Source organism: Lemur catta, chromosome 10 (genome assembly GCF_020740605.2).
Source record: "Lemur catta isolate mLemCat1 chromosome 10, mLemCat1.pri, whole genome shotgun sequence".
NCBI classification, from domain to species: Eukaryota; Metazoa; Chordata; class Mammalia; order Primates; family Lemuridae; genus Lemur; species Lemur catta.
This window is the reverse complement of record NC_059137.1, coordinates 75,922,277-75,948,893: the sequence shown is the minus strand read 5'-3', so window position 1 is coordinate 75,948,893 and position 26,617 is coordinate 75,922,277. Positions and strand designations below refer to the sequence as shown.

At 40.6% G+C, this 26,617-nt stretch overlaps 1 protein-coding gene across 5 annotated transcripts in view; it reads left to right on the top strand.

Annotated features, from left to right (window-relative positions):
* TLE1 (TLE family member 1, transcriptional corepressor) overlaps positions 1 to 26,617 on the top strand; it is an 89,963-nt gene that overhangs the window by 13,260 nt on the left and 50,086 nt on the right. For 3 of the 5 annotated variants that reach the window (XM_045563784.1, XM_045563787.1, XM_045563785.1), the window contains exons 5-6: positions 14,056 to 14,118; positions 15,653 to 15,757. In XM_045563784.1, coding sequence (XP_045419740.1) covers positions 14,056 to 14,118; positions 15,653 to 15,757 — 168 coding nt within the window. The remainder of the gene's footprint in view (positions 1 to 14,055; positions 14,119 to 15,652; positions 15,758 to 26,617) is intronic. The other 2 variants (XM_045563786.1, XM_045563788.1) reach the window with 1 other exon arrangement.

Sequence of the window (26,617 nt, the reverse complement as noted above, 5' to 3'; positions counted from 1 at the left end):
TCACAACCTCCCTCCCTCTGTGTTGGATGTTAATTATTCCCCCTTTAAAAAGAGAAAACAGGTAAGTAAAGTTAGGGGATGACAATAGCACCTACCCATAGGGTAGTTCTTAGGGTTAAATGAGTTGCCATATGCAGGAGCAGTTGCATTGGTTCCTGGCCTGGGGATACTCTTGAGGGATACCTGTTACCTGTATCTACTAGCAATCTCTTCAAAACTCTACCCCTGCTGTCGGACTTCTAGGCCTTGTTTCATTTATACTTCCATCTTGTTTTCCTCCCTACATCTTGAATTAATTCACTTTTCATTCCCTTCCCCTCAATTACAAAGTCTTCTTTCCGTCTGAGATCATATACATTTATCTTTAGGCTCAAAAGGAAAAATGTAAAAAAAATTGTTTTAATAAAATAAGGCCCCTGTTGGCAGTCTTTATTGTCTGAGGAATCTAAGCAAAATGCCTTACTTAGGCCAAGCAGCAAAATGTGTCCTTGGAAGGCAACAGCTTTCAGTAATTAACCTAACTACCAGTGAGAATAAAGTTGTGTGTAGTTTTTTCATTTAAGGAGATGGATGAACGACAGAGGACTTGGTGCATTCTATCGAAGTGCATTTTGGCAGAATAAAGGGGGGGAGGTGCATTTCAGATTTTTTTCTTTTTAATGTAACATGGAAAATCAACTCCGAATTCGAAGAGAATTTGTCATCTTAAATAAGGAGGGTACATGGAATTACAAGGTCAAGCTGTTGCTTGGTTAGGGAATGAAGTGAAGTCTCACCTTGATGAGGTAACATACACATGTCGTCAGGCGGTGTGTTTTCTTTTTGCCTTTTGTAAAGTTTATGCAAAAGTTTGAGTGGAATAGTTGCAGTGTTACATTTCTTCATCTACTCCATGGGCTTGAGATTTTTGTTGACTGTCACATTCACGGCTGCTGCTTATGTGCTAATATTTGGGGAAGTGGAAAACAAAATGAAAGCCCAGAGCTTACCAGGGAGAAGAAAACCAGAGCCACTGGGATTGGACATACAGGAAATGTAGGCTGTTGACTTTACTGCCAAGCACGATGCGGCAGAAACTTCTTGTGTGTCTTTGTATTTGGGATAAAGCAGGGCACAGTTCAGACAAGTCGTGCCAGTTCCTGCTCTCAGACTAGCTTAAAAGCTCAGCTGCCGTCTGATGTGGGTGTGCTGAGAAGCTCCACGTCTCTTTCTGCTTAGCTTGAGAAGTGGCCCTGACGTCCTGAGGATCCGTAGGGGAAGCAACTAGATTCTTGACAACCTCCTCGCTTGCCAGCTGGCCTGGCTTCCAGAGCCTTTTCCATTTGTAAGCGGCTGGCTCTTTTACAGTGCCTGGGCCATGAGCTCCCTTGGAGCCAGTGTCTTTGCACAGCTACTGAGAAGATTGGAATTGGACCACTGAAATGTGTCCAACTTCTGTACTTTTTAGCTGACCAAAGGCCAAAATCATACCACTAACTCAAGGGGAGAACTGCTGACATTTGAATCTTATAAAAAACTCTGTATTTCATAATTGACTACCATGGATGCTGTGTGATGTTTGGGAAGTAAATGAAGTACAAGGTGGTGTCAGATTTTGTTTATGTGGATTTCTGTAAGAGTACAGAGACTTTTGAACGAGGTGTTAAATCTGTACTCATTCTATTAAGTATGGCTTACCTACCTGAAGGGCCCCTGACCGCCAGTGTCAGTGCGTTACTGTAATCTTGTGCAGCCAGTGTTTGGTCATTATTTTATCACAACGTTAAATATCCCCCAAAAGCTATGATTTTTAAAACATTATTATTATTTATTTTTCTGATTAGCTTCTGGAATTATTCTTGTCCATTTCCCTCAAAGTGCTGAAACTGCTCAAAGTTTATGTGGAACAAATACTAATTGTTGCTTCTCACATTAAAGCAATAGAAAAGGGAAGGGGCTTTTGAGTAGACTTTGCACTGTCCGAATATTGGTATTGACACCATTTGTAATTTGGGGTGTAGTTTGAAGACCGGATTCTGCTGTTTGTCGCATACTGGTTAATATGGCTGTAAAGAGGAGATGAATGTGGCTACTTCTCCAAGTCTATTACTCAGGAGGACTGTAAATTTGATTGGCTGTTACAATTCTAGCAGAATCATTCGATTTGAGAGCAATAGAAAGATAAGATATCCAATTACACAAATGATTTGCAGGGTTAGCCAACGTTGTCATGGAGACACGAGTTGGAACAAATTAAATTTTAAGCAATAAAATAATCTTAAAGCCCGTCTGGGAACAGGAAAATTTGGCAGTGGCACTTACCTGAATTGAATCTTAGCTTGACACGATGTTGTTTGACATTGATATACTGTGGGGGCCTAAACTTATATATGATACAACAGTACCTTAAAAAAAGTAGCTCGGCCAAACCAGTAAAGGGGAGTGTTGGTATTAAGTCAAGGGATATTAACATTTATTCCATGGCTTAAATGATGATTAGGCTCCCGGTTCCCAAGAATATTTTGTATTTAAGGATTGAAATGCCTTAATAATGATTAAGCAGCTTTAATTGGACACGGAAAAAAAAGATTTATTTAGCAGCAACACATAGTTTTCGGAACTGCTGTTCTCCTTTGTGTGTGGATGTCTTCTGGTGGGGGGTGGAGGTGTAAGCATGCATACATTTGCATGTACAAGTAAGGAGATTTTGGCACATGCCCCTGCACTGCAGATGATTCTCTATTAGTTAAAATTTCTACTTTGCAGTCCTGCATGTAGACTGGAAAATTGCATTCCAAACTTCAGCTGATGACCTAAAACCTGAATAAGCTTTAGTCTGAGGCTTAAAAGGTTATTTCCCCTTGTTAATATATTGTTTAACTGGTTTCTGGCTTGTGCCACGGATTTGAAAATAGCCGAATGGCCCAGAAGAAGGGAGGGCTTTTTATGCACATGTCTATTAGACAAATGGAGATGAAAATTGGTCTGAGGTCAAGCCATTTGCAGTGTTCTCACAGCCTTCGATTTTCCTCTCATCCTCACCACAGATCATCTCAAATGATTCAGTAATGACCAAAAGTGCAACATTGACCTTTATTCCCTGGTGGATTACTGTGTTTCACAGTCCAAATGGCAGGAAGTCTATTCTGTTCTTCCAGAAGGAGCGCAGCGTTATTGAGCCAGCCCAGCCCTGTGGGAACCGCACAAGTGCAGACCAGTGTAACAGAATACGTGGGTTAAATTTGGTTTCTGGTGCTCTGGGAAACGAGAATTGACATGTCCTGGAACCCACATAATTAATGGAAGATATCTAGGATGTTTTCTAAAAACACAGACGAGCGCATAAATTGATTTGTCCACTTGTGAATTATAGGAGTGGTAACTTCTGGTGGCCCCTGGCTTATTATTCCTTTATTACCTTTATTTGTTGTCCCCTTCTTATTTTTATTTAACACTTCCTCAGTGTACATATACTTAGATGCCTTTATAATCTGTGTAATTTTAAAATTATAAACTGATGTGACTGAGCATGAGTGGACTCAGGGTTTTTTCTTTGGCATACTGGTTTTTTTTTTTTTTTTTTTTTTTTTTCTTAAAGAGAATTGGGTTTTGCTGTATGGCCCAGGCAGGCTTCCAACTCCTGGGCTCAAACGATCCTCCTGCCTCAGCCTCCCTGGTAGCCAGGATTACAGGCACGTGCCACTGCGCCCGGCTGGCATACTTTTAATTATGTATATTTTTCGTCAGTCTCTGTCACCCCAAATAGATTCTTTCTCCTACGACACACTTTTTTCTCCAGAAAGTAGGTTGATTGTTATCTTGGAGGAATGGTGATTATTTTTCTCTTGCTTAGATTTCTCTGTGCATTGTATTACGTACGATGCAGTGATTGGGGTTGGTTTTGGCAAGAGGTCATTTGTATTTATTCCAGTTTGCCTCCACATGCATAGCAGAGTCAATATTCGATGAGTCTGTACACCATGACGTCTGTCCTCTAGGATCCTTGTATTTACTGTCTTCCAGATACTTAAAATAAGCTTTCAAAAAGGTTATACTTTGAAAATTTTAGCCAGCATCCCAGATTTCATTTTAATCATGACTCAGATGCTTTTGAGAAAACAAATTTTTTCTTGACTGTTAAGTGTGACTGTTAACTGTTGACTGCCTCAGTGGCTCCCAACCGTGGACTTGGCCCCTCCCCCGGCTTCCAGGATACACAGTGCACTGTCCCTAAGGCAGATTCTGGTGCCTTTTTTGAAATAGAGGCCCTCCCCTCAATCCTCGTTCTGGCTACTTGAGAGTAAATTCTGGAGCTTTGCAGGTTTCTTGGCATATGATGTTGATTGAAAAGAGAATTCCAGGTTCCATCTGGGAAGGGCAGGAACCTTCTCTTCCTTCCCAGGGGACCACCTCTTGCCAGCAGCTCAGCCTGGGGAGAGCAGAGATACAACTCAGGGGCTGGGACTTTCCAACTGAGATTTCAGCACTGAGTTTGGGGGTCCAGTGATGGCTTTGCCCTGGGGCCTTACCAACACATACATCTGTCAAACTTGCAGCCATTATGTGACGTCGATGGCCTGCATCTCCTCATGGAGTAGCTGCTTTCCCTAAGAAGTTGCCCAGCTGTTATTGTTAATTCCTGTGTGCTGTGGGTCAATCAGCTGCTTTTAAAATTAGGGAATCACTGGCCCATGGTCACCTCAAGCAGGAAGTTCCTTTGCCTTCCATCTGGATTGACTGAAGATTTCAATGTGTTAAGGAAGACATTCAGAGGTAAATTGATTTTTGCAGATTTTCATGCAGTCTTTGTCTTTACATGAGCATATTTTAGTTTCACGATTGTAATTTTAACCTTCATCCAGTGATGATAATAATGTAGTCTGCTTTTCCTCCCACTAATCCTGCTATTGTGTGGTATTATCTAATTTCTCATGAGCTCCCTAATGACTAATATCTGTGAAGAGGGTTAAAGGTGTAGGATTGCTTGGGGCGTGTTCCAGGGAAGAGGTGTGCTTTTCTTTCCACCAGAGAACAATAGGTGATGACTTCATGGTGATGTTCTGTGATTCATGCTGCAGAGTCTGTCTTGAAAACCTTCTTTGGCTCATGGGGTGCATTTTCCTTTAAGGCCACCAAAAGCTGTCCTTTTTCCATCCCGGGACAAGTCAATACGATTTCCTGTGAACAGGCCCTTTCTGAACTCCATATAACAAGGGTTTCTGAATAATGGAAATGTGCTATTTAGGAACTGAAACAGCTGCGACGCTTTTGTCAAAGATGCATCTTTACCAAAATGACAAATTAAAGCCCAAATGCTCTGCTTGGCAACAGTTGGGTCAAAACATTTAAGTCATTAATTAGAAGGAACTGAAGGGGGAAAAATTTACACAAATACACAGCATTGTAGACTCAACTTCATCTTGGAAAATGCAACTGAATTCTTTTAAAAAAAAAAATGAGGGCAGCTCTCAAGTGGGGCCTGGCAAGCTTGTCATTTGCAAATAAATCAAAAGACCATCATTGCAGGAAGGAGAACCAATGAATAGAGTTGCTTTGTCATTCTTTGATGGGCCCCACACTCAAGCCTGCTATTAAAAATGAATGCATTCAAGAGGCTCTGCATTAAGAACATAAACAATTAAGGGCACTTGAGTTGCTCTGCTGAGAGCTGCCTCGAAGATAGGAGAGCTTTCTCCCGAGATGCAGGCCTCTGCAATCTGCCTCACGAGGAGCCAGAGAATGGGAGCAATTAGTGTTGCTATCTCTGCCTGCGCAGCCTTCGGTGTTTTTTTTTTCTTCTTCTTCCATTCTTTTAACCCCTCCTTGTTTTCAGAGAAGCTGTGAGTGTGAAAGATGAGCAGTGAAAAGATAGAATCTGGGCCCAGTTGGAAAGAGCTCAGATTTAGAATGCTGCATGCAGTAGCTGCCAAATGAGAGGGAGATGCAACATAAAAGTTATTATATTATCTGCCAATAATTGGAGACTTATGTTCTGATTAGTTGAGCCTCTAAAGGGTTTCTGTCATCTGGTACTCATTGTTTTGTTTTAATCACAGGTTTTAAGAAGGGGTGAGATGACATTGCCATGAGTGGAGTAATTTAGAAGAATATTGTTTGAGGTTTTCCACGGGAGGCAAATGTGTTCCTCCACCCCCGGTTTGTGTTCTTGCCTCAGTGTTTTGTAAAAAATGTGTGGAGAAGGTGACCCTTGTGTTGTTGCAAGGCTTTGGAGACAGACAGGCCTGACCTCTTCTCCACTAGCTTGTTCTGACCTTAGGCAAGTTATTTTAACCTTTCAGTTCATTCTCACAGGGGACCTGGTGTCCACATGAAGATTAGAGAGTACATGCCAGAGGGCCTGGTGGGTGCTGCGCAGTAGACGCTGTGATCGTAGGCAGCAGTGGTTCTCTAGGTGTGGAGCTTCGGGATCACCTGGGCACTTGTTAGAAATGCACGTTCTTAGGCGTAGGTCTCCGCTCTCAGAAGCTCTGGGGCTGAGGCCCCGCTGTCTGTGTTTTCACAGGCCCTTCAGGTGATCCCAGTGCACACTCAAGTTTGAGCACCACTGAAAACCTCATTAACCATTCCAACCTCAACTTAAAGATACCCCCCATTATCTTAATTTGGATTCCCCAAGATGTGATTAGTTGTTTTAGCAACGTAATCAGATTTTAAACCAAAGCTACTCTGATGCATTAGAATTGAAGAGAAATTTACCTTTTCATGAGCAAATTGGTGAGCAAGATGGCTATGATAAAAGGGAGTCTGTGAGTCAAAAATATTCTGAAGGAGGCCTCTGGAAAAGAATGTTTCTTCTCTTGTGAAGGGGAAGGGAGTATTGGAATATTATTTGTAGTGTTTTGTGTGTATCAGTATAGTTTTTATACATACATCTCTAATTTTCTTTAGGTTTATCAGATGTCATCTTCCGAAACTGGAGGCGGTTTTATGGATTTTGCTCTACTGGTGGGCTAGATGGTCTGATGTTAGGGTTGATGCTTAATTCTCTGCCTATAAAGGAGAACACTAAAGTGACTTGGGCTGCAACTTGTTTGTTTAAGGTTTGCAATTTATAATTGAAGTCCTTTATAAAATGCCTATTCTTTAGTGCAGAGTTGTGCCAGAGTAGCAAGGCTACAGTGACCCTGTCATTGACAAACTAGGGCCACTTCTGTACTGCATTGTTGGCTAAGGGATGGCATGGTGGCCTTGTGGCTGCTGCAGTCCTGTCTGGGCTGTATGGCCGTTCAACTGTATTGCTTTGCAGTCAAGGCTGAGTTTGTCAGCTCCATTTCTGGTCTTGGGTATGTTCCAATTTCCTACTCCTTCCCAGAGAAAGGACTAGGCAGGCACTGTGGCTTTTAATCTGACTTTATGATCTTGGGCAAATCATTTCCTTTAGGCAGCTGCTTCTCCATATGTGATTTAAAGGTTTTAAGAGGGCTGGGTACCCAAATGGATCCTGGGTTTGCAGGCATGGTGGGCCCGACCACTCTTCTCTCTTTTCCCAATTTAATAATAAATTTAAACAAGAAATCAAGGGCAGTGTTCACAGGGTTACGGGAAGGGAAAAAAGGTCACCAGTGACCCTACCATCTCAGCATAATCACTGTTTTTGTTTTGGGTATCAGCTTACAGTGCTTGGCCACACGCCTGATGTTTAAAAAAAAAACCAAAAACACAGGCATACTAACACCACACCTTTGTTCTTCCCCTCCTGCTTCATCTAGCAAATGTGTTGGACATTTTGGCATCATTATCATAAACATGACTTTAATGGTTGCTTACCATGCCTGTGGGCTGGTGTAGTGTATTTAAGTGTTCTCCTAGTACTAGACAACCGATTTATTGGGAGAGCAAACGATAAGTTTTTCAAAAACTGGGCAGATGGTTGTGATGTGTTGAATTGCTGTTACATCTTTATCACCTCGCTTTCTCTCTTTTGCTCTGAAACCAGTGCTGCAGTGAACAGCTTCATGCATGGAATGCTTTTCATTTGAACTATTTCCTTAGGATAAATTTTTAGCTGTGGGAAGCCTTACCAAAGGGTTTGAATAATTTCATGCTCTTGAAACACATTGCCCAGTTGCTTTCCAAGACAACTGTACCAATTTACTCTGTCATCAGTCATGTACGATTGTTCCTGTTTCCCCGAGGATTCATCATCGTTGGATGTTATTAATTTTTTTTTTTAAAACCACCTTAACCAGTTCCGAATGTCCCACCTTACTTACAACAAAATTTGCATTTTGTTTGGTTGCTGGTGAGGTTGGTACTCTTTTCTGTATTTAAGGCTGTCATTTCACAGACTCAGAAACTTCTGGTCAGAAGGGATTTAGAGGTGATCTATTTATTTCCTTTGTGTGCTTTGTTTTCATGTTCTTGCCCGTTTATCTGTTGCCAGACACTTCTTACCAACACTCCACTGTGTTTTCATCTTGGCTTCCCGCTTGGTTCAAAGAAAAAGAAACCAAAAGATCAGTTTGCCAGTGTTCAGCATAAGCACCATTTTTTATGATCCATCAATTTGCAATTTAATGCTGGTGGAGTTTCCCCTCCCTAAGCTGACTTTGGGCAAGGTGCCATTGGATTGCTTTGAGACTGATGGGCAATTACTCTTAAGCAGTCCTCGCCCTGTTTTGAGCTTCAAATACTCATTATGCATTACTTTGTGTGTAGTGGGGAAGTGTGCGGGTGGGCATTGAGGAGTGGGCCGTTGAATATTGTAATTAGACAAGGTGTGAGGAGTATGAAAAGGTGGCAAGACGAGGTTAGGGATCATAAAATCTGTAAACTCGAAGTTCAGATGCCCAGAAAAACATACCTTGAATTTAAAAGCCCTGCAAGGTACACCAGGGTTTGATTGATTGCTGGTCCCTGAGGTCTTTGGCCATATTTTAGCTCTGTTAAAATATACATGTACATGAGTCTTATGCCTGCTAACATACAATTTCGTTTTGTAAACAGGATCTTTCTCTAGCACTGTTTAGTAACAGTTTAGGGGTACATAGAGATTCAGTTTTAGTTCAGTGAAGCATGACTTTGAAAGTATTTTGAATATGTATCTTGGGATCAGTATTTAATAGGAGTCTTATTCTCCTAATGCTTCTCATCTTGTGTTGAGAAGACTGTGCAGACAGCTGTCAAGAAAGTGTATGGAAGCTTTATATGACATGTGATTTTTAAGCATATAGGTTTGGTTTACCAAATGACAGTAAGTGCATTGGAAGATCTTGAAGGGCCCAGAGAAGAGTGTGTTTATTGGTGTTCAACAGGGAAAGACAGCTTCTAAGTGGATTTCAGGTAGGCCTTGAAGGATTGGGAAGATCACTTGTATTTGTATAGCATTTTGGAATAGCATACCTTTCACTTACATATCAACTTACTTGATTTTGATGCAACTCTACATTGGTGGTGTTTCTGTTACTCAGATAAGAGACCTGGGACCCAGCAGTTGAAATGACCTGGCTTAGGACACCCAGTATTAGTTTACCCAAATTTTTGGATTATAAAGGCCAACTATTACCATATCCAAGTCAGTGAGGGGAGTTGGAATGGATCAGGAGAATAAAAGATTGTTCTAGATAGGTCATTTGGACTTCTGCTTCCTTCTGCCTCAGGGTGGTGACTGTCTGTGAAGTCAGGCTTGGTGCTGCTAGGCCCTTCATCCAGCTGCTTAAATTTCTGGGTAGAGGCTTCCATGCAGATTCGGTTTGGGGATAGCTCTTGAATGCTGATTTGTTGTTCTTGCTTTATACAGTGCCAAAAATCCAGGCACAGGGAAAGTTTATTTATAAATCTTGTGGTTTAGCAGGTACCAAATACACCTTCGTCTTTGGGCAGGAAAATGATTTCTAGGTGGAAGATACAGTGAGCTCGTGGTGTTTTCACTGCAGTTATCTGGCCGTCAGAAGAGGTGGAAGGCAGCAGCGTCAATATCCGGGCAAACCCGCCAGCAGTCTCTGATCAGAAAGAGAAGCATGGGTGAAGACACTATTTGTTAATTGGTGCTACATTAAGAATCTTATCAGAATACCCTTGTGTTGAAGCAAGAGATAGTACGAAGAGTTATTGCCAGTTTTTATGCTGCTGCCATTTATACCGTTTTAGGCGACAGGGAAAACGTTCATGAAGTCCTCCTGGGAAGGTGGTGGTGATGCCTTAGAATCCACAAAGCACTGCCGGATGAACTCTGCGTCCTCACACTGCCAGCTGATAGGTTGTTCTTGTGGACGTTGTGCAGCTCAGAGAGTTTCAGGGCCTTGTCCAGGTTAAACCAGCTTGTAAGTAGAAGAGGTGAGACTTGAATTTAGGTTTTCTGGTTCAAAAATCAAGCTCACTTGTCAGGATATTGTTCAAGGTTAGGGTTTAGAGACCTGGCAGAGGGAGGATTGCTCCTATTTCTGTTTCTTCTCCAGACCCTTTACTTAGAATTTCTAGAACATATGGTATGGCTTTTGATGCTGTTTCTTTATCAGTTTGAGCTTTGAGCTCTAACTTTTCTTCCTCCGTTTCAGTCTTAGTCTAACCCAACTTATATGGTATAATCGGCCCTCTGTATCCGGGGGTTCTGCCCCTGTGAAGTCAACCAACCACGATCAAAAATACTGAATATATACTTTTTTCTTGTCATTATTCCCTAAATAGTACCAATATGACAACTGTTTACATAGCATTTACATTGTATTATAAGGTATCATAAAATAATCTAGAGATATATGAGAAGATGTGTGTAAGGTATATGTAAATACTATGCCATTTTGTATAAGGAACTTGACTATCTGTAGTTTTTCTTTTTTTGAAACAGAGTCTCACTCTGTTGCCTGGGCTAGAGTGCTATGGTGTCAGCCTAGCTCACGGCAACCTCAAACTCCTGGGCTCAAGCGATCCTCCTGCCTCAGCCTCCCGAGTAGCTGGGACTACAGGCAGCTGCCACCATGCCTGGCTAATTTTTTCTATATATTTTTAGTTGTCCTGCTAATTTCTTTCTATTTTTAGTAGAGATGGGGTCTCGCTCTTGCTCAGGCTGGTCTCGAACTCCTGACCTTGAGCGATCCTCCTGCTTCAGCCTCCCAGAGTGCTAGGATTATAGGTGTGAGCCACCATGCCCGGCCGAATCTGTAAATTTTTATATCCTTGGGGGTTTCTGGAACCAATCTCCCATAGAAACCAAGGGATTACTGTATTGTCTTTGCTTTAATCTGTACTTTCTTTTAAATATAATTTAATGTTATCAAAGGTTTACAAGCTCTTTCTGTTGAGACTATGTCTTAACTGGTCTCTGACCATGTTCAGTTTTACCTTGATGCCATTCTATGTAATAACAGTTATTATTAAAGATGAGGACATCTTAAACTAAATAAATTCTAGCTAGATCAACTAATTAAATATTAAAAAGTATAGCCATAGCACCATTAGAAGAAAATTAAGCATGGCTTTTATAATCTTGGTGTGTTCTAATCCCTACCCAAAGGGCAGAATAGGAAGAAAATTCTTTTTGTTTGGCCACGTAAAAACTTAAAAAGTTTTTATACTGCAAGAAATCCATATTAAGCAAGGTTGAAAGACAAGTGGCAAGCTGGACAAACTCTGATAAAGGGTTAATAATTGTCTTAGGTAAAGAACTACTACCAAAAGACAACAATGATGAAACATCAACGGAAAAGTAGAGAAAGGAAAAATATGGTGAACTAATAAATACATGAAAAAATATTTAACTTCAGGAAGAATGCAAGTAATGCAAATAAAAATGAGTTCATTTTTTTAATCTATTAGATGGATGAAGATTTAAAAAAAAGGTCAACAAAACCCAATATTGACACTGGCTGGGAGAGCAAGCTCCCTCCTAGACTGGCAACAGTGTGAATTGGTGCAGCTTTCCTGCTGGGCACTTTGGCATCCTGCATTACAATTTAAAATACACACACACTTTGACCCAGCAGTTTCACTTTTAGGGATTCATTTTAGAGATCTGTGTGGAGGGTTATTTGACACAGAATTTGTAATTGAGGAAAATTAGATGAAATGTAAATATCTACTGATGCCAGGGTGCTTCAACATCTATATGTCTATGTGGTGGAATAGGTTGATGTACTTACTAATGTATGTATTTATTGACTGGGAGGGTGTCCATGACACATTTTTTGAGTGGAAAACAAATTATGGAAAGGCAGTGTATATAATGGGACCCTTGGGTGTTAAAGCGTGTCTGTCTCTTGCTGGCCTTCTGCATGGATAGTGAGAGCCTGGAACGATGGTGTCCCAGAATCACCAGTGTGTTACCCAGGCTTATCCTTGGGTGATGGACTTGGGGTTAACATTCTTTTATATTTGTCTGTCTATATATGTGTGTGTGTGTGTGTGTGTGTGTGTCTGTGCACTCAGTGTGAGCATATATCATTTTTAAAATTGGAAAACGTCAAGTGTGAATTTTGGAGAAGAGGAAAGTATAGAATGCTGTTGGAATGTATGGTAGGCAGGGTCTAGGGAGCAAGGACCTGCGTAGGAGTCCACGAAAGGCATCCCTGCTTTACGGTACACCCTGATACACAGTGCAGAACCCTGTTGCAAAGGAAAGGAGACGCTTGTGCTTTCGAGGAGAGGCATGACCTTGAGTTAGCTTGAGTGGGTGGCTGTGAACAAATGAACTGGGTAGGGCTGACCCAGCTCTGTTTTTATACCTGGTACAGCTGCACCCATTTTGCGTGTATCTGTTTGCCTCATTGGCTAAAGCAAGGTCATGCATGGGTTTGCTCTCCATATCAGTCATCTCCCCTTCTTGTAGTGCGTGTTTTCCATGGCATGGCATGTAACTCTGTCTCATTGCTGGTCAGGGAGAATTGGGTTAGGCTGGCCTACAACCAGCCCATAAAACCAAGACTTTCCTGCTTAGTTAACTGGAGTCATCTTAGAGGACAAAAGGAGGCTCCTTTTTATATCCTTGATTGTAAAGTTCCTGGGGTTTCTACTTTATCATGCTTATTCCATTCTCTATTTCTCAAGGGCATGGACTGCGTGCTTTTTAATTTTCTTCTCCTCGTGATCATTTTCATTGCCCAATTCAGTAATAGAGGTGGCATTTAGTAAGCATTGACAGAACATGATGAAATAAATAAGGTCAGTGTTAGGTCTCTTTACAGATGACTTTTTTTTTTCCTTTTTAAAAAAAGCAGAACTGGTTCTTCAGAGTTAGAGGAAAGCAGAGCTGCTTTGCAGGATGTTGGAGGTGGCGCAGGTGGATCCTCTCCTAGGCTGGGAGCAGAGGACCCTCCGTTCCCTCTCTTGCTATTTTGTCCCTTATAGCAGAGGGACTGCTGTGCATGTGGAGCTGAGCAAGAATTGTTTTCCCCGCTTTCTTTAAAACAGCTTGTGACACTGTGAAGATGCCTTTTGTTATGTTCAGCTGACCCATGGGCCCTGTCAGTGAGGTCTTTGCATTTGGTGCTGAATTGTGGTAAAATTTCCAGATACTGGGATTTGACCATCACTCTAGACTCAAGTATTTTTAGTGATGTTTTGTTGGTTTATTTGAAATTTTGAGACTTAATGAAGGCTGCTAACATTAAAATCCTGTTTCAATTGTGCGAGAGTGGGAAGGTGGTCAGTGGGTCCTTTTCTTCTGCTCTGTCGCCTTATAAGGCCTCGTCTGTGGAAGCCGGACTGCTTTGACACTGCTGGGTGGCTCCAGTGGCTTCTGATTCCAGTTTGAATGAGCTTGCTTTAACTACACAGATGTGCCATGGTGTGCCATCATTGAAAAACATCTCTTAAAGGGCTGAACAATCACCAGATTAAATGATAGTATAGCTTTATACCACACAGATTTTCCAACTCCATTAAACTACTCATTATCTGTTATTAAGTGAGCAATAAAGCATGCAGTTGTGCCTTACTTTGCAAGTGGGATTGATATCTACTGTTTATCTCAAGATAAATATTAGTAGCATAACCTGGGGAAGCAATTGTATGCCTTCCAGAGTGAGGTAGAGGAGGACTACAGTGTTGGAGGCATGAAGTTTTACCTTTCTGAACTGATTGTGAAGTATTCTAAACATTTGTATGGCTTTGTCTTTATAGACTGAAATCGCCAAGAGATTGAATACGATTTGTGCACAAGTCATCCCATTTCTGTCTCAGGAAGTAAGTAAAACTGTTCAGCTGTTAAAGTGCAATTATGTTGCTTCTCTGTTTGCAAATTAGCTAGTTTTAAGATGTTAATTTTATCACAAGGAACAAGTGTGAAGAACATCTGTTACAGCTGAAGTGTGTACACCCCCTGCTAGTCTATCTAACACATCTGAGGGCGCACTGTAGAAGTGGCGACAATAGCTCAACTCCCAAATTAATTTTTTTCCTGTGGAAAACTGCAAAATGACTATCGAACATAAAGCTTTTGCTTGCTTTGAGTAGTATAAGCTTGATAGCCACTGATGATTCAGGTGTCCTTTATATCTTTGAAGTAGAGAGCTATTCTTGTACAGACTTTTAAAAATGGTTCTGTCGGGGTTGACTTTACCATGGAAGCAGTTATTTCTTTTGTCCTTGTATATCAATTCGGTTGACTTAATGCTGTCCATGGAGGGGGTAGATGATAATAGTCCAAAATAAGAATTCATATTACGTTAACTGAGTCAGGTGCATATATAAGCCATTATATTTAGTTGCAAAGTCATAGAGGTTTAACCTTAATTCTTTGTGGGGGAAAAGCTCTTTATATGAAATTGACTCAAGACTGTTATATTTTAGTCTTGCCTTGAAAGGTTTTACCTTCCTTTTGGATACAAGCTCATAAATGCTACAATGTATTGTGAGTGTGCACCGTGCTCATGTGTCTTGAGGCAGGGTGAAAGCTTATTGAACAAGGAGTCAGAACGCTGGGTGTCTGTTCTCGTCGGCCTCTGTTGCTCCATGCTGGATGGTCACCAACTCTGCTATTGTAGCAGCCTCTTCCAGCATGACTTTTGTCTGATGTTACAATATAGATTTGTTGGCCTTTTGAATCTAATTGTTTGTTAGACTTTAGTGATCCAGGTCTCCATGCTCCATTCTCATGCCTCCCAAAGTAAACCTGTGGCTTTGTTTCTGTTTGTGGGTGTAGTTGGGAGGTGTACAGGGTGAGTTTCCATCTTTTGAACTGAGGGTGGGGTCCTTTCTTTCCCCTCTGGAGGGTGAAAAGAATCAAAAGGCTAAAAGAACAAGAGGAATTCTCGAGAGTTTCAGGAAACTACTTGTGGGTCAAGATTTGTTGATTAGAGAAGTGATTGCAGATGTAATGTCTAAATTTTAAGTATTGAAATGGGTGCTTTAAAATTGCCATGAACTTCTGCCCAAACTTACCATTGCAAACCCCTTCTGTGAACCAGAGTGATCTTCCAAGTCCCTTTCTGTTTATTTTGTAAAGTCCCAAGTTATTATTCTTGATGTCCCTTTTGGCTTTCTGTTGTTCTGAGCTATTATTGTTAGAAGTTAGGTAGGGACTGGTGGTGTTCAGGAATACAGGGTAGCACCACTCTGTTTTCCTTCTGGTGTTCTGTGAAATAATGTGAGGCTGAGAAACTACGTACTTAAACCTTTGTACTTCAACCTGCTTTGCATTTGTCTTTGTGATGTTGTTAGAATGTACAATGAAGGTCTGGGCTGTTGCTAACAACTTTTCTTCTCCTTGTTTTCAAAGCATCAACAACAAGTGGCCCAGGCTGTCGAACGTGCCAAGCAGGTGACCATGGCAGAGCTGAATGCCATCATCGGGGTACGTGGCCTACCAGGTCTACCTCCTACAGTGTGTATAACCAGCTTTCATTTCTTATTAATTCGATGGCTTTATATATATATACATATATATACACACACAGATATAATTTTGTGTAGCTTAATGTTGACCTATTTGTTAAGGGCGGAGGGGTCGGGATGTGCTGAGTTGTGTAGAGGAAGAGGGCTTAGCATAAGAAAGTTGAAAGAAGAAACATTTTAGGAGGGGAAGAAAGATAAATATACGTTGAATTAGTTGATTAAAACAATTTTTTTTAAAGGGATGTGGTCTCACCATGTTGCCCCGACTGGCCTTGAACTCCTGGGCTCAGGCGATCGTCCTGCCCCAGCCCTCCCAAGTGGCTGGGACTACAGGTGCACGCCAGTGTGCCAGGCCCTAAATCTGCTTTTAAATGGGGGGAAAATAAATGCAGTTTTTCCTTGTGTCACCTAAACCACCCTTGCTCCATTAGTCAAGTAAAAGCTTTAGGTTAGAGTTTTAAATACCTTCCTTACCTCTGTCTTATAACGTTAGATCACAGTGAGGTCAAGACAGGCCTCTGAATTATCATTTCATTTAGTGATCTTTGCTTTTGCCTTTTGCTTTCTAGTGTATTCGAACCTATATAACTGTTTGCTCTTTCTCTTTCTTGTGCCTCTTTCATGAATTTTTCAGTGGCACACCAATGAAAAGAGCGCTCTCTTGCTGAGGAAGAAGTGTTAATTGTCTGCCCTGGTGCTCTCTAGCCTTTCACCGGGGCTCTTGCTCTCCTCTGTCGAGTTCAGTCAGTGCTCTGTGCTGGTGACTGGTTATCAATCACAAGTCATTTGCTCTGCATTAGGGGACCCAGTGAACCGTGCATTCCACCCCCTGCGTGAGTTCATCCCCCATCCCCACCCCTGCAGGACCCGGGATGGTTCTCATGTGTCCTGCCCCTTCCAGACCAAGTGAAAAAAGCAGCTGAAACAAGGGACCGTCCTTTCTGATTTTATTCATATGTGAGTGCCTTGAGCAGATTCAAATCACTCATTTATCAATTTATGTTAATTGCTTGTGAGAAGATGCCCTGCTGGTCTTTATAGTTCCCTCAGACACTTTGTAATGATAATTAGACATGCTGCTGTACGGATTAAGAGTGCCATAGTCCAATGACGGCCACAGACAATGGAACCAGTTAATCCATCAGGGCTTAAAATTACATCCCAACTGGAGATGGAGAAAAAACATAAGAGCCAAGGAGGATTAAAGAATGAGCCTCAGCTTGAAAACTCTCCTTTCATCAGTTTCTCAATTGCAGATCTGCAGTTGGGTTGTCTGTGGTAAGCTATTGGCAGTCAATTAGGTGAAATAAACTGGGAGGGTGACCTTCATTTCCTTTTAATAGCTTTTTCCTCCCTGAAATGGGGAGCTTCAGTGGATTTTCAGCTTAAATTTTATTCAAGCTGCTTTATTATACTTGACAGCTTAGCTCTGCATAAACAATTCTCCCTCCTCTTCCCCCCCAGATCCAGGCATTGCCTTTCTCCCCCTCCAGTCTCACATTTTTGACTGTTACTTAGTGGACTCTCTAATCACATTCAACAAAAAACACAATTACATCTGCATTTGTCTGCTGCCTTCTGTACCTTTTTCTTGTGTAATGAATTGCTTTATTTCAGAGATCAAATCAAATATTCACTGGTACTTTCACATGTACCGTGTTTGATTAGCAAAGACTAATAGTGAATTGTACTTGTAGCTCCAGCACAGAATTTTTTCACCCAAATGAATGAGGATGGAAAAGCCTGTTTTGATTAAAAGAAAACATATGCAAAGCAGTTCTCAAGTACCCAGTTAAACTTTGTGGAACATGTTTGTTTTCTGATAGGCTCTCACTTTTTACATATAATTTCTTGATGGTAAAGCGCTCACGTTTAAATTCTCCTAAGGCACTGCCCAGCCCTTGTCAATCTCCTTCTTTGGACCCACACTTTGGAAAGGAGGAAATTGCATTAACCAGATGTTTATAAGTAATACCCATTTTAAGCTAAATCAGAAAATAAAAATAGTGGTTGTTTCAGAAGGGCAGATGAATCTCTAATTTTATGAATGGCTTTAGTCTAGGAAAAATGTTGAGATTATAAAGGCAGATTAGCTCTGGAGAGCGTGGCAACAGTCACCCACACTGGTCAACTGGGCCCAACGTGCGACTCACACCCATTGCGTGTCTTCACCGTACTGGCATGTGCGGTTCTTATCATTGTAATTTTTGGATCAGTATATTAATTTATGTCAGAAGGCTCTTTTCAAGTCCGTAGTGATCAATAATTATCCCGCACCATAAGTTTCATGCTCTGGCATATGCTTGATTTTTGCTTGAAAGGAATTGTGTGCGTCCTGGAAAATCGAAGTAGCATAAAATTGGGTTGACAATTCAGTGGACCTTTGCACCCCTTCATTGAACATGCAGTGTGTCAACCTGTCTCCCCAGAGGGGAGGAGGTACCGGGAGACTGTCTGTTCCTACAAGCAGCAGCTGCTCGCAGAGTAAATGCAGCCTGGTTTGATAGCAGCTGTCAGTATTGTTCAGGGACCGACTTAGGGTAGAGAACAATGGGAGAGGCCACGCTCTTAGTCTGCATCGACTTTCAGGCTAAGAAAAGAAATAGTAATTTAACGGTTTAGACATCTATTACAAGTGTGAAAGATCATGAAAGAGTACCCTTTAAAATGCAAATGAGCCGAAACACTCATTCCCTTTAAGGTACAATCAAGGAGCATACTGCTTGCTTGACAGGGCTAAAGATATTTCTCTTTAGCAAACCTGGAAAAAGTAAATCTTCTCAAGGACATGAGCTTTCTAGATAAGCTCAAGGTGTGTCCTGGGCCTGTGGCTGCTCTTTGAGGAGGAAGAAAGAGTTTGTTTTTTCCATCCTTGTCGAGTGGGGTGATGGTGCCCATTTTTCACTAGCATAGAAATTGTAGTTCTCATATCTGATAGAAAATGCTGAATTTTAATTATTTCCTAGCACAGCACCTGCCTTCTATGTAAGACATAGAGTACTGATATTTAAGAAGATAAGCTCAGATATTTGATATTTGGAGAAACTATTGAAATATTTTTGTTTGACCTTTTTTTTTTTAAATAGCTTTTTGACTGATAGCAAATTTGATGACTGGCAGAATAATATCTGCAACCCTACGTTTTGAATTTTGCTTCTTACTGGCTCTTTTGCTGTTAAATGTGTTGTGTTCTTGTAACAATTAAAAAGATAATTAATAGTGCAGACATCTTAATAGGCACTGGGTTTATTTGGTTTGACACACAGCTCACTTAGGTGTCGGAAAACAAGTTGCTTTGTGGAACTTACTCATTTGAGACCTTGAGTTTTTAGATCAGGATTGACTTTACACTTTAAGCAACATTTTTTGAAAGGTCTTTTTTTTTTTTTTTTTTTTTTTAAATTTGGAATTCTCTTAAGAATGACCAAACAAAACTGGTCATTAAACGTTGTAACATCTCATGTGTGGAATGGCTAATGGCTACCTGAACATAGAATTAAGTGAAAGACTCATCAATTTGGAACTAAAGCTCTCTTCTGCTCTCTCTGATAGATACTAAGTAATTGATTTTAGTTGAGATTGGGATTCCAAATAATTGGTTTATCGGGTTTATACTGCAAATAATTAATATATATCTCATATCAGTATCTATATCCCTATATAGCTATAGATACAGATTTGTATACACAGAGATTTGTTTTTCTCAACTGATATATAATTTTTATGTAGTGAAATACACAGTTCTTAAATGCACAGCATGATCACTTTTGACACCTGCGTACACCCAGGAACCCACACTCCACAAGATGCAGGTGAATTCCGTCACCCCAGCAAGTTTCCTCATGCTTCTTTTCAGTCACTTTCCCCCCCACTCCGTGAGGGATGGTTGCTTTTTGAGTGGATAGTTTTTTTAAAAAAAAATCAGTTGAGTGAAATTTTGTTTTTTAGAGAAAACAATTGCATAGTTGTATTTGTTATTTCTAACCACCTGTTGCCCAACTGCATGGTGTTTGTGGTAATCTATACAAGAGCATTTGCACTGTGTTACCTTGGACAATGCCTAGGATCAGATGGACTTGGGTAGGACACTTGGCTGCCATTTATCAGCTTTGTGACCACGTACAGTCAGTTAATCTCTATCAGTGTCCCCATCTGTAAATGGTAATGTCATCTACCAGCACAGCTTTTGTGGGGATAAGACCTTGGCTGGCAGCCTTCACTGAGCACGTGGTCCTGACTCCCTGCGCTGCAGTTTTTGTCTGCCTGGTTTCTTTACAGACCTGTAGCAGATCTTTGGGTCCAGTTGGCCAAGCCCTTGTGGGGGTGGTTGGTCTAAACAGCAGGTCACTTCCTCCTTTGTCTTTTCTAGTGGTTACGTGGATGTGGGTGTTTGAGATTAAACCCAACCAGATGCTCTGCTCTTGCCATTAAGTTGTCGTGCATGAATGACTTTAATAAGGACACAGCAGTGGAAAAGCACTGCCTTTTAGCTTGTGATGCATAAATTTAAAAGTTCAAAACTGAACAGAAAAAGTTAAGTTTTGGAAACAGATGGAGACTGAGTTTAGAGCAAAAATGGGAGGACAGAACATCATTGGCTTCCTTACTTAACATAAAGAAAGCAGACAGTGCCTTTGCTGGCACTGAGAGGTTACAGGGATCATTGTAATAAAGTTGGGAGGAAAGAAAGAAGAGATGGCGAAATGACCAATGGGGATTGTCCTACTCATCCACAAAATGCCACATTTCTGATAGTGGCCTTAGTACAGACTCTTTGAACAGTTTTCCATAGTAATGCCTGTGAACTTTAGGAGCTAAAGAAATTTGGAGTTAATCTAGGCAAACTTGTTTTCCTTTCTCACTTACTTGTATCTAGTCTAAATTGTTTTTTATGAATATAACATATGTCAGGGCTCCTGCAACTCCAGATTATTGGTCAGATTTGTAGATTCCTGCTCCGTAGACAGATTTATAATTCTCTGTACTTTAAAACAACTTAGTATGAAATAAAAGTCTAGGGTATTTTATGATGTCTGTCTGTGTATGTTTGTGTAGGAGGTGGCTGTGAATACAAACTGCTGATGTGTCTGTAGAAGGAGCCTTTCTGTCTCTAAGAGATTGAGTTGTAGACCTAAAGGACTCTCCGCTGTTGCATGAGATGATTGGTTTAAGGATTAACAAAATGTTGGATTATTTTTCTCCTTTGGCTATAGCTGTCAGCTATCTATGGGATTGTAGTGTGTGAAGTTTAAGAGGATGAAGTTAGCCTCTTATTCTTATGAGTATGCAGTTAATCCCTGGAAAGCCCATCAGTAACCCAGCTGTAGGTTTCTTTATAAAACAAATTCGCCCTAGGAGAATAATGTGTATCCTGCTACCAAGAGGAGAAGACTAAATAGCTACAACAAACATGGATCTTCTGGCTCTGCTAACTTATATTTAGTGACATACCCTTTACTTAAATTGCAGTAGTCTAGCCCTTTTATTAAATTTCCAAAGAGAAGGAGCAATATTGCAAGAAAGTCTTTTATGCATCCTTTATTTTCCTTTGGTTATATTTGGTTTTTTTTTAAACTGAGAGTACAATCTGACAAATGCAGAGTTGATCTCAATGTCTGGGTTCTTCTGAATAATCATGCTTTTTAGTGATTACTGAAGCATTATTTACTTCTTAATTTTCCCACATATTTTCATATAATTTTTACTTCATTCTTTGGAACAAGGCATTGTTTATACCTCTTTTTTTCAGAGGGAGAAAAAAAGCTCCAGAGAGTAGATTTTACCCCATTTTAGGAGTTATATCTCTGTGTTTATTTTCTAAAATTGTGATGTGATATACATATCATCATATGTACTCTTACAAAGAATACAATTTATTGGTTTTTAGTATATTCACAAAGTTGTACAGCCATCACTACTGCCTAATCCCAGAACATTTTTATTACTTCCATAAAGAAGCTCTGTATTCATTACTGTTCATTCTCTACGCCCCCTCTCTGGTCACTCCCAGTCTGCTTTCCATCTCTGGATTTACCTATTCTGTATATTTCTTGTAAATGCAATCACAGAATATGTAGCCTTGTGCAGCTGGCTTCTTTTACTTAGCATGTTTATCCATGTTGTAGCATACACCAGTACGTTAGTCCTTTTTATTGACAAATAATATTCCATTCATCAGTATACCACATTTGTTTATCCATTCATAAGTTGATGGATCTTTAGGTAGTTTCCACTTGTTGGCTATTATGAATAACGCTATTGTGAACATTTGTGTGCAAGTTTTTGTGCAGATGTGTTTTCTTTTCTCTTGGATCTGTACCTGAGAGTAGAATTGCTGGGTCATATGGTAACTTTATATTCAACTTTGTCTCAGCATCTGCTAAACTGTTTTCCAAAGTGGTTTGCACCATTTTATATTCCTGCAGCAATGCATGAGAATTCCAGTTTCTCTATGTCATCTCCAGCAATTACTGTCCATCCTGATGGGTGTGAAGCACTGTCTCCATCTCACAGGTGTTGACTTTTAGTCCTGGTGCCTGCCTGGGTACATGCCATCAATTTTGCTTTCATGTGTCTTTTTCTCTTATTTTTATCAGCTTTATTGGAGTATCATTGACAAATAGAAATTGTATATAAGGTGTACAGCATATGCATTGGGAAATGATTACCATGATCAAACTAGTTAACATATCCATCACCTCATGTAGTTACCCTTTGTGTGTGTACATACGTGGTGAGAACACTTTAAGATCTGCCCTCTTAGCAAATTTCAAGTATACAGTTAAGTATTATTACAGTTTTTTTTTTTTAGAGACACGGTATTGCTCTGTTGCCCAGACTGAAATGCAGTGGTGGGACCGTATTTAGATCTCCAGAACTTACCTTGCTTAACTGAAACTTTGTACCCTTTGACTAACATCGCATCCCCCCACCCCCACCTTGCTACTTTCTGCTTCTATGAGTTGTGCTCTTTTAGATTCCACATATAAGTGAGATCATGCAGTATTTGTCTTTCTGATTTCTGACTTATTTCAGTTAGCATAACATTCTCCAGGTTCATGCACGTTGTCACTCACAAATGGCAGAATTTCCTTCTTTTTAAAGGCTGAATAGTATTCCATTGTGTATCTGTACACCACAGTGTCTGTGCATCCATCCATCAACAGACATTTAGGTTGTTTCCATTTCTTGGCTATAGTGAATAATGCTGCGGTGAGCATGAGTATCTCTTCAACATACTGATTTCATTTCTTTTGGATATATACCCGCAGGTGGAATTGCTGGGTCATATTCAGGTTGAGCATCCAAAATCCGAAATACTCCAAAAATCTGAAACTTTTTGAGCGTCAACATGACAGTTTTGGATTTTTGGATTAGGGATGCTTAACCAGTAAGTATGATGCAAATATTCCAAAATCCAAAAAAAATTTGATATTCCAAACACTTCTGGTCCCAAACATTTCAGAAAAGGGATACTCAAACTATAGATCTATTTTTAACTTTTTGAGGAACCTCCATACTCTTTTTCCATAACGGCCGTACCAATTTACCGTCCAACAACAGGGTACAAAAGTTCTCTTTTTTCCACACCCTCACCAACACACATTATCACTTACATTTTTGATAGTAGCCATCCTAACAGGTATAAGGTGACGTTTCATTGTGCTTTCGGTTTTCGTTTCCTTGATGATTAATGATATTGAGAATTTTTATTGAGAATTTTTTCGTGTACATATTGGCCATTTATATGTCTTCTTTGGAGAACTGTCTGTTTAGGTCCTTTGGCCATTTATTAATTTGGGTTATTTTATTTTATTTGCTGTTGAGTTCCTTATATATTTTGGATATGCACCCCTTATTAGATGCTGTTTGCAAATATTTTTTCCCATTCCTTAGGTTACCCGTGTGTCATTTTCTTTGCACTCCTACATTGAGATGGGGTCTTTCAGTGAATTTATTTTATTTTATTTTTATTATCTTCAAGTAGCTGGAGAATTCTTGGCCCCAGTAAGCAGTTTTTACCTGTTTATCACCCTTGCTCCTCTTCATGCGAAAGGCCATTCACATAATGGGAGGTTTTCAGATAACTCCTCTAGTGGTATCCTTGATGTTTCTGCTGCCAGATGGCTCTTTCCCACTTGTTTACATAGCATACCAATTTTCCTTTTTCTGCAGTCTCCCAAGATAAGAACTGACTGTTATAAAAAACAGGGAAACAGCAGAAATCAAGGAAGGGCTATTTGCAGAGAACTGTCAATAAATTCTATGTTTCACATTTTTGTCCCCTTTTAAAAATGTTTAAATACCAAGTACTACAAATGTCACTCACTGTCACTCTTAGCACTAGAGATGCCATTTAGAGGCACGGTTTTAGTTTGGATTGGGTTAAGTTTGTGATTTTCATGACATAGTTGTTTTTGTTTTTTTTGACCTAGTTTCTTTTATGGTTATAAAGTGGATTAAATTTCATAAATTAAAGTTGATTTAGTGGTTGGTAGTGGGGAGCTTGGCATCTAGTGAGTAAAAGGTGGGTACAGGCAGCTCTATGGTGATAGACCGTGTGCTACACCTGTGTTTTAGAAACAAAACTGTAGAAAACCACTGCACCATTGCCTTAAAGCTCTGAATGTAAACAGCACAATTTCATTCTAGTAACATAATTGACCCAGGCTACACTAAGTAAAATGTGAATTAAAATTCTAAATGCGTGGCTGTTGTTAGACATGGTTGAGGTTACTTTATTCCTTGTGGGTTTTCGGTATCATTAACTCAGGGTTTGGTGTTTGTTTTATTTGTCTCAGTCTTACCCTATTCAAATTATTTTGGTTAGAGCAAGTGCATTTATTTCTTTATTCCCAAACCTGAACCTTTCCCTAATTCCCTTTGAGGAACCAGAACACCAATATGTGAAAGTTCCTAGGGTAGCCCCTTCCCAGGTTGTTCTGTAAAATACGAGGCGTTCTGTTTGTTTTAAATTTCAAATTGTTAGTGGAATCAGCTTCGGAAGACAGATGTTCATTTTTTGAGTTATGACAGGATATTTGGATGGTGATGAAGGGACAGTGAATACTTGAATGTTGAAAGTATTTTTTTTTAAACAATAATCTGGCAAACCACTTGGCACATAAGAACATGAATTCTAATGTAATAGGACAGAATTTCAGCTTAGATCTAGATGAGAGTTCGTCAGCCTCAGCACTGCTGACATCTTGGCCTCAATGATTCTCTGGTGGGGGCTGTCCTGTGCATTGTAGGATGTTTAACAGCATCCTTGGCCTCTACTCCCTAGATGCCAATAGCCCCACCCCCGCTTCCCCTCAGTGTGTCAACCATGAATATCTCTAGACAGTGCCAAATGTCCCCAGGGCAGGGTGTCAAAATTGGCTCTGCTTGAGAACCAGGGGTCTATATTGACTGACCGAGAAACCAGCTGTATTGCTGAAAACCACCATCGCTTATCAAAAATGCCTTTTCTGATAGCTTTACAAACTGTTTTGCTTGTATGTTCTGTGCTGTAAAAATCTGCAAGCATTAACTTTTAAAAAAGTTTCCTAATTACCCTCAACTAATGGCTAGATGGAAGGATAAATTTGCCTACCCTTGCTGTCATGTTGAAAAACATCTTGTAGTTTTCCAAATGTGATAGGTGCTCATTTTGGTCACAGAGGACAGATGCATATAAACCCCACTACTTGACAGAGCCATTGAGTTTTTGGCTGTGTGGCAATGTCAGTAGCACTTTTGTCCTAAAATATATTCTTTAAGTAATATTCCTGCTTTTTCCTCTTGATGAAGGTGATGGGTACCAGCTTGTGTCAGGTACGTCTTGTTGGGAGAAAATGTTCTCGCAAGGACAGATGGGACCGGTGTGGGCAGCCCTTTTGGAGTTAACTGTTTTACTCTTCTAGATATGAGCCTTCTATTCATTTAAACAAATGTTTTATCCTAGAAGTGACACTTTTTGTTTGTAATATTAAGCATCTACTTCTGAAAATAGCCAGAGCCTTCTCTTTTAGTCTTGATTCTTTGTTACGGGCATCCTTGGAAGAGAGCTGGGAGCAAATGATACCCTGTTTTCTCAGATGCAGGGACAGGCAGTGAGAAGTGGGGACGAGAGAGGTGGCACTTGTGCAGTGTAAGAATAAACTCCCACCCATCACTGCGTTAAGGCCTGATGGTGAGGGTGGATTTGTGTCTGGGTATGCAGTGTTTCATGCTCTCCAGAGCATCTTGTCGGCTGGGCGTGGACAGAAACGTGAAGTCTCCAGTGGAGAACGAGATTGGGGGCCCTTCCTTTCTGGTGTTTGGGAACATGACAGGATGCTGGCTTTACAGGAGAAATGAAGATCTAGGAAACAAAAGGCTTGTAGCCCTCATCCTGGAGCTGAGCCACAGGCAGGCCTCTTAGCTTTGAGCCAGTCTCATCTGTGAAACGGGGGCCGTGCTGAGCTCAGCCCGACAGTGGATGTGCAGACACTGTCTAGGAGCACTGCTGGCAGGAACAAAAGTAGAACGCGAGGTATGTCCACGTTGCCTGGAACCGCAGAATCTTCACCAGTGGTGATCCATCCCGGTGCTGCTTACTCCTCCTTTCAGTTTGACAGGATTTTGCTTTAGAAAGAAAAGAAAAAGCAGCAGCTTTCATCATGCCTGAGCTACGGATGAAAGAACCCAGTTACCTCTAATAACAGACAGTGATGTCTTCAAGGGGCCTGGGAAGCTGAGCAGGGTAGAAGTGGGAGTTACCCATGGCCAGTTAGGCTGTTGGATGTCCCTGTCCATAGTTATTGGCCTAACTGCCAGTTCTGACTGCATAGCTCTACTTCACAGCTGTGGCGAAGCCCCGTTA